This window comes from Ctenocephalides felis, unplaced genomic scaffold, assembly GCF_003426905.1.
Source record: "Ctenocephalides felis isolate EL2017-DRISC unplaced genomic scaffold, ASM342690v1 CF-g0.4_SCAFFOLD_03573, whole genome shotgun sequence".
Lineage (NCBI taxonomy): Eukaryota > Metazoa > Arthropoda > Insecta > Siphonaptera > Pulicidae > Ctenocephalides > Ctenocephalides felis.
This window is the reverse complement of record NW_020539727.1, coordinates 19,229,692-19,247,822: the sequence shown is the minus strand read 5'-3', so window position 1 is coordinate 19,247,822 and position 18,131 is coordinate 19,229,692. Positions and strand designations below refer to the sequence as shown.

General features: G+C 25.5%; 1 protein-coding gene across 1 annotated transcript in view; it reads right to left on the bottom strand.

The window, feature by feature from the left end:
• LOC113389714 overlaps positions 1 to 18,131 on the bottom strand; it is an 88,412-nt gene that overhangs the window by 58,237 nt on the left and 12,044 nt on the right. The window contains exons 2-4 of the mRNA XM_026626729.1: positions 5,182 to 5,229; positions 4,589 to 4,674; positions 510 to 1,937 (exon numbers count right to left, since the gene is read on the bottom strand). Coding sequence (XP_026482514.1) covers positions 510 to 1,937; positions 4,589 to 4,674; positions 5,182 to 5,229 — 1,562 coding nt within the window. The remainder of the gene's footprint in view (positions 1 to 509; positions 1,938 to 4,588; positions 4,675 to 5,181; positions 5,230 to 18,131) is intronic.

Sequence of the window (18,131 nt, the reverse complement as noted above, 5' to 3'; positions counted from 1 at the left end):
GTCCTTAAAACATCAATTTACCTCCAAATGGTAAAAATATTAAATTCTGAGCAAAAAAAATTAAATGACAACTTAAAATTGCAACACCACGATGTAACTTTTATCAATTTTGATAGCAAAAGATTCAGATTGACTATAAACGTCGAGAAAATATGTGCAAAACAAACCAAGGCGTGTTCTTCATCAAATGGCATTTGAATTTTTGCAATCGGTTCAACCATTTGTGAGAAAACGTCAATGGAAGTCCAGATCATTCAGGTACTAAAGGATTCAGAATAACTTGACATAAAATCAACAAATCTAACTTTCTAGCAAAAATACAAACTTTGGAAAACCAACCAAATAAAACCCCTGGTAAAAAATAATTAAACTTGGCCAGCAAATCCTTAAAAATCTACTGACAGATGTTCCAAAAACATCAATTTACTTCCAATTTACCTCCAAAAGCTGATATTTGTCAAATTCTTAGTGGAAAAAATCAAATAACAATCAATAATCATTTATCTCACCTGTGATTCGTTCAGCATTCCTAACCCTAACCTTCCTGGCCCTAATCCCATCAACCCTGCCATCATCTAGAAGCTCCATAGCCGAATAAGGAAGATCCTCCAGGCTCTCCGAAGCAAAATTCAAATTCCCTGCGTTACTCTGGTCACTGTCAACACCATCATCACATCTGGCAACATCCAAAAAACCACCAAATCTCTTCCTGGAGGACTTGATTTGTCCTCCACCACAACTGTCATCAGACTCACTAGTAATAAAGGACTTAGGGATGGTATCAGTTGGTTTACCAGGACCAGAATTTTCATCAGATTCATATGGTTGGTCTTTGGTGGTGTCTTCTGGTTTGTTTTTGTTCATGGTGAGTTCATCAGAGGACGAAGGGCAGTCTGAGTCAAGGACTAAATTTTTTTTTAAGATGACTTTAGCCCATTTGGGCATGTTGTCTACATCATCCTCGCCTCCGATTTTTAGGTCTTTAGGTATCTCATCGTTGGGCATTTGAAGGATTTCTTTGTTAGGGTCTGACAAGGACGTGTAGCGTGTTTTGGAGCCCTTTTTTCTGTTCTGGACATGTTTTTTGAGGTTGTCAGATCTTGTAGGGCTTAAAGAATTAAAACGTCTTCGACGAGCGCTTCTTTTGCTCGCCTTGGATTTCGGAGCTGGTTTGGTGGTTGGTTCATCAATTTTGGGCACAACTTTGTTGGTTTTAGGCTCTGGTTTAATTTTTTGAGCCTTAGGGTTCTGTTTCTTGTCTTGCTTGTCCTTAACACTATTTTTATCAAAAGCCAAATCGTTTTTATCACATTGTTCAACTTCTAAAATTTCACCAGCTTCGTTCTGGTGGTCAATTTCTGGGTTTTTCGACCCCTGGTCAACATTTTCGTCATTTTTTTCGGTCTTGCTGTAGTTTTCTTGTAAATTTGTATCAATTCCTGGCGAATTTTTATCGTTTTTATTACTTTCGTCAATTTTTTCGATCTTGCTATCGTTTCTTTGTAAACTCGAATCGTTTCCTGGCGAATTTTTATCGTCTTTATTATTTTCGCCAATTTTTTCGTCCTTGCTATCGTTTTCTTGCAAATTTGTATCAATTTCTGGCGAATTTTTATCGTTTGTATTATTTTTGTCAATTTTTTCGATCTTGCTAACGTTTTCTTGTAAATTCGTATCGATTTCTGGCGAATTTTTATTATTTTCGTCAATTTTTTGGTCCTTGTTATCGTTTTTTTGCAAATTCGTATCGTTTTCTGGCAAATTTTTATCGTTCTCTGGCGAATTTTTATCGTTTTTGCTATTATTTTCAGTCGATTTTTTCGTTTTGCGTTCGCTCAGTGATCTCAAAAAAGCACTTTTGTTAACATCATAGCCGTGTGGTAGACTCGAATAAGGTCGAAAATCGGACGAACCTGGTTCAAATCGTTTGTTGTGATCTGGAAAAATAAAAATAGACATTGTAATTGATGTAATAAAAAAATTTTATATATTATAAGTTGTTGGTAACATTTTTAAAATAACTGTTAAACTTTGGTAACTATTTGTTTTGTTGGTTGTGAGTAGGGTTTGTCGGTTTTCAAAAACCGGTTTTTTGACGAAAATTATGAAATTCGAAAACCGGTGTTTTAGCGAAAAAAACTGTTTTTAGAGTGCATTGCTCTACTCAAATTTAAGAAAAGAGTTTTTAGCCCTAAAAGCCACAAATAAAAGAACAAAATTTCCAGAATTATTATATAACACTTTAGTTCGGTTGCAAGTGAGAGAGTTTTTTCTATATCGGAAAATTTGCCAAAAATTTGTAAGTAAACAAAGGACACTTCTAAATAACAAATCGATAGGCGTGCTCAGCTTTTAGCAATCATATTTCATTTAACTAAGAAATAATTAAATATTTGAAATTAATTAATTAAAATTGTTCGGAATAGAATAAACTCGGGGTTTTGTTTTATAGTTTTTAAAATTAAAATTGACATTAACAATTATGTATCAATATGTATCTATTTTTTTTATTTATATTAATATTTATATATTTATATTTGTATATTTATATATTTATAATTTATATATTTATATATTTATATATTTATATTTATATTGATATTTATATTTTGCATTTATATTTATATTTTGCATTCATATAAATGCAAAATATTCATATTTATGTTCTGCATTTATATTCATATTTATATTTTGCATTTATATTCATATTTATATTCTATATTTATATTTATATTAATATTCTATATTTATATTAATATTTATATTTGAAAACATTTTTAAAATAATTGTTGAACTTTGGTAACTACTTGTTTCGTTGGTTTTGAGACATACAGTTATGCTGATTCTCAACATTTCAAGACAATTTTCAACATTTTGAGACAATTTGCAACATTTTAATAAGATACAAACAATTTGAGACAATTTTTTGTTTTATTTACGTAGCAAACATAGTATTGGCTTAAATAATTCTTTTGGTACTAAGAAACAAACTATTATTTTACCTAAAGAATAGAATTCTGACCCTTTAGATTTGTTTTCATCATTTGAAATCCTCCGTGTATAAATATCCCTAATCCAGCCCAGTAAATTTATTCAACATTGATTATTTAATTCCAACTTGCTTCTATTAAATAAAATTTATCTACGATTTAATCTTCAATTTGCTTAACTAATTGATAGAATCGAATCAAGTCGAGAAATTTTCATAAAATCTGCATGAAAATGTATGTAATTGCAAAAAACCTAATCAATACAAGTCGATGTTTTCTGAACATAGTATTATATACTACTTATAGCTGTTTTTCTATATTCTGTATGGAAAAATGTTTTTAGTAAAGTTTTTTCTAAATTTTATAAGCTTTTTAACTGTTTATAGTGTTTTGCTTTATGTTTATCCCAAAAGCAGTGAAGGTCAAAAAATTTAGGGAAGGTCACCTGATTTACTATGGACACTTTTAACAAATATATATTTGCTTTGCTAATTCTCAGAACTTTTTCTATGAGTTGGATGTAAAAATAGTCTTTTCAAAGTTTTTCATAAATTTTATGAGCTTTCTAACTGTGTACAATATTTTGCTTTATGTTTATCCCAAAAGCAGTGAAGGTCAAAAAACTGAGTAAGGGTCACCTGATTTACTATGGATACTAACAAATATATATTTGCTTTGCTAATTCTTAGGCTTATAGTACTTTTTTGAAATTCCGTATGTAAAAATGTCTTAGTATAGTTTTTTTTCTTGATTTTATAAGCTTTCTAACTGTGTATAATGTTTTAAAAAATATAAAAAACCAAAAAAGTGCATCATGTTCACCCTATGCACTTTTGAAAAATATATATGTATATGCAATTTATATTTTATTGTTTCTCAGATTTATAGTACTGTTTCTATAAGTTGGATGTAAAAATTGTCTTAGTAAAGTTTTTCCTAAATTTTATAGGCTTTCTAACTAAATATAATGTTTTGTACAAAGTTTATCCTAAAGACAGTCAAGTCCAAAAACTAAGAAAAGTGCATCCTTATCACTATAGACACTTTTATAAAATGTGCATATTGAAAATAGCTTTTTGATGATTCTGAGGCTTCTAGCTCTTTTTCTGTATTTTGTTTATGAAAATAGTCTTTGTAAAGTTTTTTCTAAATTTAATAAGCTTTCTAACTATGTATAATATTTTGCTTTATGTTTATCTCAACGATAGTCAAGTGCCCAAAACTATAAAAAACCCTGTTGGTTTATTATGAAAACATGCAAATATATAATGGCTTTTAAAAATTCTTAGACTTTAATTCTTTTTCTGAAGAGTTTGGACTAAAACAATATTAACGAAATTTTTGAAGATTTTTATGTAAATTTTATATATTAGACAAATTTTTAAAAGAAGTTTTACTGAAAAAGTGAAATTTGAAAAAGTGAACAAATGCTCTTATTGATCATCTTGAATCATTTTCAGAACTTCTAAAGCTTGCATTTCTTTTTCAGTGCAAATTAGCCAAAAATAATATTAGCAAAATATTTGAAGAATTTAATCTAGTTTTCAAATATCCTAGTTTCATAAATATATATAATGTATTAAATAAAATATACTTACGTATAACACTAAAAGATCTTCTAATACTGCAAGGTTGTATTCGGGTAAATCCATATAGAAGATCTGAAGCCGACAGTCTTAAATCACTAAAAAATATTAAAAATGTTAAAAAAACATAATAAATAATACTGAATAAACAATAAAAAACCTATTTTTTTTAGCTTGTGCAAAAATAAAATAAAAGGTTTAGTTTATAAATTTAAAAATTAAAAAAAAATCAGCTGGTGCATATTAATTTTTCATATCTTATTTATGTCTTAAATCACTAAAAAAAATATAAAAAATATTGATAAACATAAAAAACAATACTAATTACATAATAAACAACATATTGCTTTAGCTTGTGCAAAAATAAAATGAAAAGTTTAGGTTAAAATTTAAAAATAAAAAAAAAATCAGCTGGTCCATATTATTTTTCCATATTTTCTTTAATTAATAATATAAATTTGAAATAATGAAAATTTGAGTATTTAGTTAACAAATAATTTTAAAAAATACATACACTATTAGTTTAATATGTAAATAATTTGTTAAGTTAATAATTAGTTGAATTTTTTATTTAGTTAATTTTTAATTAAAAAAATAAAACAAACCTGGTGTCAATCGAAGAATGAGGTTCTTCAAGACAAGGTTCATGCCATCTGAAAAATATTAAAAATTAATAATAATTTTAATTTTAACCTAGAATTTTTAACATTTACAGATAAATTAAAGTATAATAATGGTACTACTAAAAATATTTTGCAAAAAAATGTAATTTTAAACATTGTGTATATCTTGCAAAAATAAAATAAAAAGTTTGGGTTAAAATTTAAATATAAAATTTAAATTTAAATTAAAAATCTAAATATTTTTTAAAAAAGATGCAGCTCAGGCATAAAATGTTTCCAGATTTTATTTATTCGAAAATTATTCAATAAATTAGTTAAATTATACATATGGTACAAAAAATAGAAGAAAATGTATTTAAATTTGAATTAATACTCGAATTCCAAATTAAAAATAAATGATAATAGTAATAAATAATAATAATAATAATAATGATAATTTCTTGTCACTAAATTATGAAACTTTCAAAATAAAAGTAATTTTTTATAAATAAATATAAATATAAATATAAATATAAATATAAAAATATAAATACAAATATAAATATAAAAATATGAATACAAATATAAATATAAAAATAAAAATATAAATATAAATATATAAAAATATAAATATAAATATATAAAAATATAAATATAAATATATAAAAATATAAATATAAATATAAATATAAATATAAAAATATAAATATTATGTTCCCAATTAAAAATAAATGATATTAGTAAAAATATTATAATATAATAAATAATTTATATTACACGATTTTTTGTGGAAAAATTTTGAAATCTTCAAAATAAAAGTAATTTTTTAATGCAATAAATTCGGAAATTATATTAAATTGCATAAAAATGCTCGAAGAAATTTGGTGGATTTATTTTTATCTCATTTATAAATTATCTAAATTTATAAATAATAATTAACATTTTAGAATTTAAGTAAGTCAAAAAATTTGTTTAAATATTTAACAAACAGTTACTAATATATATATTCGATATGAGAATATAATAATTCACACAAATACCAGTTTTGTACAAATCTTCTCCATAACTGTTTTTATTTAATAAAAAAATTAAATTATATATATAAAAAAAACATTAGGTGATTGACTGACTGACTGACTGAATCCAAAACTTGTTTTTAAATTATAATTTAAAAAGTCATACACTAGATTTCATGTTAAAGACATTCTAATGTGATACAAACATGTGGGTAAAATTTAAAGCCAACCATTGGGTTGCGTTCTAAGTGCAAAGAAATTTACTAAATATTATGAAGAATTTAATTTTGTACAAATTTGTGTAATATTTCATTTGGATTAGATGAATTGTTTAAAAGTTACAAGAGATATAATAAATAAATACACGAATCAGGTGCAACTCAAGTCTCAATCAACCCTTGCATTAATTGTTTGTATTTAGGTGCAATTTTAAAGTATACCGAGTTGCTGTAGGGTTTTATAATGTTAGAAAAAATTATAGATTATTTAATTCTGTTAAGATTTGTCTAATATTTCATTCAAATCGGACAAACCGTTTAAAAGTTACAAGAGATACAACAACCAAAAACACAATTTCTACTATCTTTTATAGTGTTGTCGATTTTCGATTCTGCCCTGGTTCGACAAACGGAACTTCATCGACCAAGAAGTAAAAAAAAAGTAACAAGTCGAATATAATTTCTCGTAATAAGCAGGTCAATCCGTCAAATGTCGTTTGGATGGTTTTAAATTATACATATTATCGCCGAGATTATATAATTTGAGTTGTGAAAAAACATTTGACAGTTTGAAGTGACTCGTTTTTTAGGTTAGGGACAAAAAAATAAAGAAGAGAGATTTGTGGAATGATGTTAATCACGTGCAAAATAAATTGTAATGGCAATTGTATTATAATTTGTATAATTTAATAAAAAAAAAAAGAGAGTTTTTTGTAAGTTTTTTACGGTTGGGTACGTAGCAGCTACGTTGCACGTGTTTCATAGATTTAACATACAATATGGCGATTGCAACTGTATGCATGTATTTCTTATCTCTTGTAACTTTTAAACGGTTTGTCTAATGTTAATAAAATATTCTGCAAATATGTTTAAAACTAAATTGTCTATAATATTTTCTAACATCACAATGCTCTACAGCAACTCGGTATACTTTAAAATCGCAATTGAAAAGTGATACAGTCTCAGTATAATTCATTGGCGCATTTATTTATAATATCTCTTGTAACTTTGAAACCGTTCATTTAAAATAAATAATATATTCAACAATTTTTTACAGAATTCAATGAGATATAATATTGTCTAATATTATAATACCCTACAGCATCTCAGTCTACTCAAATATAGCATTCAAAGAGAACAGAACGAAATATCTGCTTGTTAATTTGAATAAAGTGCTAAATTTTTTTTATATTTGACTAAGAAAACATAAAAACAGCTTTGTGTCTAATTTATATACATTAACAAAACATATTTAATGTTTTTATTAAAATTGTGATAATTACTTCTTGAACTTCCTCTTTTGGCAATTTATTTTACAACTAATAATATATGTTCACAATAACAAAAAATTGTTCGAAAATAACATTAAAAAATCGTAAAAATAATAGCAAAATTTTCTATAAGTAGCACTTTTATTTTCCTAATTTCTTACTAATTGAGAAAATAAAACTGTTAGTTATAAAAAAAATATATATTGTTTGTTCTATTAAATTTAACAGTCAAAATATGAAGTAATAAATATTTTGACTAATTTTTAGTAAAAATATTTTTTTTTATTATTATTTGAAGATTAATTATTTTTTTATTATGTATAATTATTATATTTTTTTCTTCTTTAATTTCTGTAAAATCAAATTATGATCTTGAAAAAATCGATCAATAAATTGAATTTAAAATTGGTAATTCAGAATATCTATTAACATAATATATATATATATATATATATATATATATATATATATATATATATGATTTAGTAGTTAATTTTGATGTTGAAATATATGAGTGAGTTCTTGAGGGCGATACATCAAACAAAGAGAAGCCAAAGATTTATAAAATAATCTTTATTTCCAAACGTTTCGACATTCAATTTAATGTCACTGATGATGACATTAAATTGAATGTCGAAACGTTTGGAAATAAAGATTATTTTATAAATCTTTGGCTTCTCTTTGTTTGATGTATCGCCCTCAAGAACTCACTCATATATATATATATATATATATATATATATATATATATATATATATATATATATATATGTGTGTATGTATTATGTACGTTTCGACACTGTGTGTGTCATCATTTAGCGTGTTTGATAAATTCTAAAAAAATATTTGACAAAGTTTAAAGAAAAAATTACAAAATTACTAAAAGATATGACAAATATAAAAAATATTAATACATATCAAATCCAGAAAAAAGAACACAATACAAAATTTTTAAAGACATTGTTTAATAAAAAACCCCAAACCAATAAAATAAAAAAAATAACTTAGAACTGAAGAAGAAAATTATGTATATTCTTTATATATATATATAAATATATATATATATATATAATATATATATATTAATTATATTTATATATTGTATTTTTATTATTTTACTGGATTCCAAATTTTGAACATAATAACCAACTTTTAGGTACCAATTTCTACATTTTGAAACAGTATTTAGATTAAATTTGGATAAATTTGACCCTCGTGTACCAATTTTCAAAACCTACAACCTAATTTTAGTCAAATTTTTATAAAACTTTCATAAAAAACCAAAAATTGTAATTATAAAACCACAAGATTTACCACAGAACATAAATTGTGAAGTTGATGTATAAAATATTAAATTCTTCCAAAAATTTCACTTAGTATTATATAGTAAATAGTCAAATAGACTTTTGGGAATTATATTTTATATACATTATAATTTCAGCCACATTTTTTTCGAATTTTATTAAAAATTTTACTATTTTAAAATCAAAGTCGTAACCAGACAAATTATTAGATTTTCTTTGAAAATTCTGGGCATCCATCCACTTTTTTATGTGACATGACAAAAAAAATGATAAATTAGACCCTTAGATATCAATTTGTACAATATAAAACAATAACGTCTATCTATCTATCCACATAAAAAAAAATTTATACAACTTACCACAATATTTACCACCAAATTGATCAAAAGAACAATATCCATTTAAAAGCATATAAATTAGGAGTTTTTATTCCAAAATTTTGGTAATCCAATCACTTATTTACACAATACAAGAATTCACATGATGAAACAGACTTTTGGAAAACAATTTCCACAATTTTTAAAAAAAAAATTCTTCAAATTCGAATTTACTTAAAATTTTCACCCAAAATCGTAATTATACAAATTATAAGGCTTTCTTTGAAAAATCTGAGGATCCATCCACTTTTTTATATGATAAGTCAAAAGAAATGTTAAATTAGACTTTTAGGTATCAATTTGTACAATATAAAACAATATATCTATCTATCTATCCACAAAATAAAATAATTTATACAACTTACCATAATATTAATTAATAAATAATAATAATAATATTTACCACCGAATTGATGAAAATAACTGTATCCACTTAAATGTTAAAAAATTTTTGGTCATTTAGAACTTATTCACACAATATAGTAATTCACATGATGAAGCAGACTTTTGGCAACCAATTTGCACAATTTTCAAAAAAAAAATCTTTAAATTCAAATTTACTTAAAATTTTCACCAATCACCTAACACCAAAGGTTGTTGTAAAATCACATCACATTGTTCATCAAAAAACAAAAATTGTTTAAAAATCTTGCTAGCAGCTTATTTACACATATAATAAACCACAAAACAAAACACTAGTTTTATTAATAATCCAAAATTTACCAAAATTTTTTTTCCAAATTTGGATTAAATTTCACTCCACAATCCCAACTTAATTAACCCTCACACCTAAACCCCAACTTTGGCTTCAAATTCCCAGACAACCACTAACCCAAACACTCCCAAATTTAACCACAATATAAACCAGACTTTTAGCCACCAATTTACACACTTTACACCAAAATTCCACCAAATTTTCTTAACAAAATTTCCAATCTACCAATCGCGTGGTAGCCTCACGGTTTTCCCAACACCAACTGTTCAATCGACACCAAAACTTCGCCGTTGCGAATTTCGCACAAGATATATATATATATATATATATATATATAAATATATATGTATATATGTATTTATAGATGTGTATATGTATATATCGATGTATTATTATTATTGTATATCGAGATTCAAATATCGTCGAGCGAAAGCAGCATGCAACCGAGTCGAGTAGTGTAAAACTGAGTCTGCAGATGGAATGAGTCACGACACGAGTCTAACTCACACATTCGGATAAAATGATATTATGTACCCAAAGAACACGACACAGGGATGGATAAATGTTAGGTTTTTTACCTAAACTAGGTAGTATTTTTTAAATTAGGCGAAATTTACACACTTCATCTCTGATTCCTCGTTTATTGTCTCTAACAATTTTTATCTCTTGTGATGGAACTTGATATGAATTGTACCTTAGAAAGATAGTTGAATCTTTCCTTATATCCCTTAATACTTCTTGTGTCAACAAACGTAATTCCTCATGTCATCTCTTACATGACAGTTACAAAGTCATCATTAATTTCATAAAAAGTGATTCTATACAGTTTTAGAATCTTTCGTTCGTTATATTTCTTCTCTGTTTCTTATTCCCCTTTCGTTTCTCACAACCCGCTCCCACTCCATCACTACACTTGCGTTGTAACCTTGATCAGTGTCCACAATGCACCGCTATCAATAACATTAAATATAAGAGGGCAATATGTGCTCCTTCTATTTCTCGTTTGTTAATATAATAGTATTTTATTATTTTACACAAATTTAGTGTTCAATCAATTTTACATCATAATTAATTTTTTCTGTTGTTTTTCCTGGTTTGATATTGTATATGTATATTTTCCTCCTTTTTATATATTTATATTAATCATCAACTTTGTATTTATGTTATATGTTTTTTAGATTACTGAATGATGACACACATCAAGTGTAGAAACATTTAATGGAATAAATAATTTTGTTATTTAATCTTTTTTTTAATTCGACGATTGGGCTGCAAAAATATACAAATATTTATCTCTATATGTCACTATATATAATGTACTCACACACATACATTATTGTTTTGTTATTCTATTCATATGCAAAATAGCATAGCGCCCTTTACATATAGCTAACATATATATTTTTTTTATTGTTCATTCATATTATATAACAATCAGTGTTATTTACATACCCTACGAGTTATATGGCTAAATTACACATAACTAGTGGTGTATGGCATCGTGCCTCAAGGCAAATTGCTGGAACTTCTCGTACCGTAATGAAATATATTCGAGAAATTTTAAACGTTTTCAAATATATTATTACAGCAAATACTGTAAATTTCATTATTCTTGCTATCTTGTTATATCTGAGCAAATCAAATGTAAATCACAAATCAATCAATTTATCTCCAGAACATTAACAATCGTCATTTCATTTCATTTCGAACTTAATTTCAAAAAAAAAAGTTGCCTAATTTACCTTAGCTTGGCAGCATTTTCACATTTTTTAATATTTTTCACAAAATTGAAAAAGTGCTCCAGTACATAAACAGCCTAAACGCACTTGGGTAAACATTTGTACCAGAGTGGCGCTTAGACTGTGCTTAGTCTGGGTATTTTTTTCAATTTTTAATCCAAAATTACAAAAATATTTTTTGAAAAAAAAATTAAGAACAAATTTTTTTTTCCTTTTGTTGAAACAAGTAGAAAGTTCTTTGAATCATTTAAATCGGACGCTTAGTTCTCTCAAAAACTGCCATATTTTCAACATTTAGCTCTGTATCTCCGAAACCGCTGGGCCTACCTTTGCCAAAAACTAATAACCACTTCTCCCCGTCATTACAAATTGAATGTTTTTTAGATCATTCAAATCGGATGCTCCGTTCTCTCAAAAACTCGATTTCTATTCACTGCACTCTTTGCTCCGTATCTCCGTAACGGTTCGAATGGTTCAAAAAACATTCGATTCCTATTGATAGGAAGATGTGATGACTAGTTTTTGGCAAAGGCAGGTCCAGCCGTTTCGAAGATATGGGGCAAAAATGCCAAAAACAGTAACTCAGTTTTTATGAGAACGGAGCGTCCGATTTCAATGATACAAAAAATATTTCATTTGGTCTCACAAAATTAAAAACTGATAAAATTTTTGGGAAGGAAGGTCTAGCGATTTTGGAGATCTTATATGAAAAGTAATAAAAAGAAATGCCATTTGGCGGTCAAAAATGATATTTTATAGAAATTTTAATAATAAGTATAAATGCTGTTTACATTTCTATGGGATCCGTACTAATATTTATGTATGCTGATGATGCAGCGCAAAAATTTGTATCCCCGCACACACATCCATTTTTTCTGAGGTATGCCAAAATGTTCAGAAACCTTCAAAACGTGAAGAAATGTAAAAATTTTCATTTTCAATTCTTCGACGATTACTATAATTTACTCTACAGAATGTTAATAGATAGATTAATTAAAAAATTTATAAATTCATCAATTTATCAGCCCTGTCCTCCATCTCGGTGTTGTGTTTAGTTGTGTTCTGTCTGTTCAAAGGCAAAGGCAAAGGCAAAAACACAATACAACGATATAATAATATGTCAGGTCTCTTGAGCAACTGGAAACCAATACAGGTACATAGAGTAAGTACAGGTACACAGGTACAGGTAATATATATATATATATATATATATATATATATATATATATATATAATATAAATTTATCTGACGACGAAGAACCTACGCACACCGACAAGAAAAATAGATGTTGGCGGAGTAGTACAGACACCTTTGTATTTGGAGGTGTATTTAATTATTTACAGACAAACTAGTTGTAAGTGGTACTATGCGTTGTGGCAAGTTGCTTGTACTTTTTGATAATAATGTGCAGTATAGCCCTAGAGCAGGTTTGTGAGATGAGTTAAACTTAAACTAAATTCAGGAAATAATAGTGTGAGAGATTGTTCCCATTGCCATTTCACACCGTGGTTCCTAAAATGGGCACTTTCCGATATGTGTGAATTATCGATTTAAACAATAAGATTTGTTACCTGTACTTTTACATGTCTGCCTGTTCATCTTTTTATCTAACCAATAAACTAACTAACTAACCAATTTTTAATAAACTTAAATTTAATTATAAAATAATGAAATGAACGATTAAACTGTTAGTTTAATCCCTAACTCTAACAACCATATGTAAACATGTATTAGTTTATAAGTCTAAAAAATATACTAAAAATATGGTTAGTTTATAAATAATTGCGCTGATTTCGCCAATATAATTTTGCTTTAAGTTTAACAACATAAGCTGAAAAAAACATTCAAGCATTTAGTAATTCACACTATTTTGTGTGAAAATTTTCACGATTTTTAAAATATCTCGTAAACTAAAAACTTAACAAAAAACAGTCTAGGAACAAAATGTAGCTTATGAAATACTAAATATCTTAAACATTTTTGTTGTATTATTAATATTTATAACTTATAAGCTCAAAAATCATGCCTCGTCATATTAAGATGAAATATCGAATTCAAAGTCGTTTTATTCAAAACTTTTATTTCGGAGTGTATAACTGAAAAGAGGTGCTTTCATATGAAATTTTTGTTATTTGACAAAAGCCAAAAAAATGTCCGTACGTAATTTTAAATGAGTTTATGCACTTATTCTTTGTATGACCTGTAACTTTTGAACAGTTTGTGTAATGTTATTACAGTATTTGGTAAATTTGTGCTAAATTTAATAAGGTATAATATTGTCTAACATATTTATGCTCTACATCAACTCGGCGTACTTAAAAATCGCTTTTGAAAACACAACTACTATAGTGTGCTTAGTTTTAAATGAGATTATGCACTTATTCTTTGTCTGATCTGTAACTTTTGAACAGTTTGTTTAATGTTAATACAATATTAGGTGAATTTTTGCGAAATTTAATAAGGTATAATATTGTCTAACATTATAAGTTTCTACAGCAACTCGGTGTACTTAAAAATCGCATTTGAAAACATACAACTGTAGAGTGCGTTTTAATCTAAGTGAGTTTAGACACTTATTCATTATATCGCTTGTAACTTTTGAACAATTTGTTTAATGTTAGTACAATATTTGGTTTTGTGCAAAATTTATCAATGTATAATATTGTCTAACATTATAAATCTCTACAGCAACTCGGTATACTTTAAAATCGCTTTTGAAAATGCACAACTACCATAATGTTTTTAACCCTAAATGAGTTTGGCACTTATTCATTAATATCGCTTGTAACTTTTGAACAGTTTGTATAATGTTATTACAATATTTGGTGAATTTGTGCGAAATTTAATAATATATAAAATTGTCTAACATTTTAGTCTCTACAGCAACTCGGTATACTCCAAAATCGCTTTTGAAAACACAACTATCGTAGTGTGCTTAATTTTAAATGAGTTTAAGCACTTTGTCTTTGTATGACCTGTAACTTTTGAACAGTTTGTATAATGTTAATACAATATTTGGTGAATTTGTGCAAAACTTAATAAGGTATAATATTGTCTAAAATCATAAGTCCCTACAGCAACTCGATATACTTTAAAAAAGCATTTGAAACAAGACAGTAAATCTACGTGCACTCATTTAAGCATTCATTTATTATATCGCCTACAACTTTTAAATCACTCGTGTGATTTCGATATGATATATTCAATATTTGTACAAAATTGAATAATCTATAATATGTTCTAACATTATGTTATCGTACAGCAACTCGGTATACTTTAAAAACGCTTTCAAAAATGGTAATATTCAAATAATATACAAATAATATTCAAAGCCTCAAGAGTAAATTTCTAGTATGTACATTTATTTATTGCAACTCTTGGAACTTTTATATCGTTTATGTAAAATAAATAGTATATTTGAGAAATATACATAAAATTAAATTATTTACAATATTCTGTGTGCTTTAATATAGCTTGCAAAAATGATAAAACAATAGTAATTTTAACTCCTGTATATATTGTAAGTTAGTATATACATTTTAATTATTCTTTTATTTATTATGTTTATTGAACTCTTTAGTTTTGTAATAGTTCATTGTTAAAAAATATATAATTTTTTTAATATTTCATTGTTAAAAAATATATAATTTTAAATTAACTTTGATAATTCTAGCTTAAAAAACTATAAAAAATTTTGAATTTGCCAATTGCAACTAATGCATTGTTTTTTTGGGTGAAAATTTTCACTACTTTCAAAATATCTCGTAACTAAAATTTTAGCAAAAAAACATTCTAGGAACAAAATGTAGCTTATAAAATTCTAAATAAATCTTGTTCAAACATTTTTGCATTATTTTAAATATTTGCATTATTTTTGAAACTCATATAATTAATAAAATTATTTTTTATACTTTTTTGCATACAAAGATTCGAATATCAATTATTTTTTATATAATTTGCTTTGGTGCTTTGGTGGTTGAATTTTCAAAACCTCATTATATATATATATATATATATATTTATTTTTTATTATTTATTTATTTATTTATTCATCTATAGTAATAGTTAATGTAGTGTTTAGTTGTCTAATTGCAGTTTGATTAGATAATTTAATTAGTGCATGGTGACCTCAATAATATTGAAACCCACACAGAATTACATAGAAACACATGTCATAGTTCCGGAAAACAAGTTTTAATTGATAGAATACATAGAAAATTATATATATATATATATATATATATATATATAAATTAAATTATATGCCAAACTTTTGTCTCCACTAATATTTTTGTTACTAAATCCTGGGTTAAACTTTTGAATCATGAACAAAAATGTTTAAGCTTTCCAATAAATCTAAAGCTGTAAATGTAGAAAATAGCACAAAATTGTCTTAGAGAAACTTTTAAAGAATTTTAAAAACTATATTTTCATTTTTTGTTTTTTACTAACTTTATTAGTTTTTGAGATATTAAGAAAAAAGTAAAATTTTGTTCCGTTTTATACATCAAAGTTTCTAAGGTTCATAAGTATTAAATATTATTTAGAAAAACAAAAATATTTAGGCTTTCAAACGAATATAAAGTTGTAAATATTGAAAATAGCACAAAATTGTTTTAAAACAACATTTAAAAAATTTTATAAACTATCTTTTCATCTTATATTTTTTTTTTAGTAACTTCACTAGTTTTTGAGATATTTTAAAAATAGTACAAATTTGTACCGTTTCATACTTAGGTAAAAAACCAAAGTTTGTACCAAAGATTGAATGCATGTATTTAACCCTGCAAAATTTATTATTAAATAATAATTTAAAGGAATTATTTAGGACTATATTTTTCACTAATAGCATTTTTTTTAGTAATTTTATAAAATGTCTTCAAACGACATAAATCCATAACAATTCATTTATTATGAAAATTCTATCCCACAGTCATGTTTTTGCTTGTCGTTCCGTGTTGTAAATTATATATATATATATATATATAATATATATATATATATGTATATATATACCTATATATATTTCTATGTATTTTTGTTGCAACATTACACAATGTAATTCAAACCACGAAGCAAATCTTCTCACACTTCTCACAGAGTGGAATCTTATTAGAATTTTCTTAGCTTTTGTTTAATAACATGAGTAAAAACAGTCTGAATAATCGGTTACGACATTTATTCATGTTGTATGCAAATTTTTATAGCCACTAATTATTATAATTATTATCATAAATAGATTAATTTTACGCTTCGATTTAGAATGAGTTATATACCAAAGACTTGTTCTGAATTTACCTTTTACATAGCCAGTGATAATTTTAATTGTTTTTTTTGTACTGCAGTATTATTAATTGTTCGTTTTTGTTTTTTAAAATCAAGAAAAATTTTACATAGCTATTGAAAATTCATATGAACATAAACCGGTACGCAAATCTGCATTTAACCTGAAATCACGCGTCGTTTTAGGTTGAGTGACAAAAGTCGGTACTGGTTTTATATGGAACGCCCTAAAATTTATTTATTTTTCTAATGTAACTTTTTTCGAATTAATATTTTTCAGTTTTGCTTAAACCTATAAAAACTAGATAAGAGGCTAAAGAACTTTTATTAATACATATTCGTGCTGTTTAAATGTCAAAAGCGCTGTATTTATTTTAATAAATGTTTAATAATAGTGCTTAAAATTGTCTTAAATTATTATTAAACAATAAAAATATTAATTTATCAAGAGTACAATTTTTTAAGATTATAAAGATATGAAACGTATTATTATTTATACATTAAACAGACATTAGGTTTTAATATTTTAAAAGTACATATGTATAATTTAATATAAACAAATATTTGCTTCTATAAATTTTTAAACAAAGAATATTTTCGCTTTTACAACTCATATACTAAAATGAAATTACAGTAAAGAAAGCAACCACAAACACGTTTCTGCATTTTCTATAAGATGGAACTAGTTATTAACAAAAGCAAGTTAATAAAATCATATTATATTAATTTAATATAATAATAAATAGAATGTTTATTGTTAGTCTAAGTATTAAGCATAAACGACTCTACAAATTAAAAATATATGTATTAATAGGGTGGTTGTTTTTGTAATCATTTTTAACATATAATTTTTAAAAAATTCAGTTAAAAGAAGTAATTACTATATTTAATTTGTTTAATTAAAATATCTAAGAAAATTGTTAGGGCAATATCTACTTTTTATTTAGTGGCAAAGAATGTAAAGATTTTTGAATAATAAATTTTAAAACTTGCAATTAAATTCAGATATTTCTATTAGTCAAATTTTGT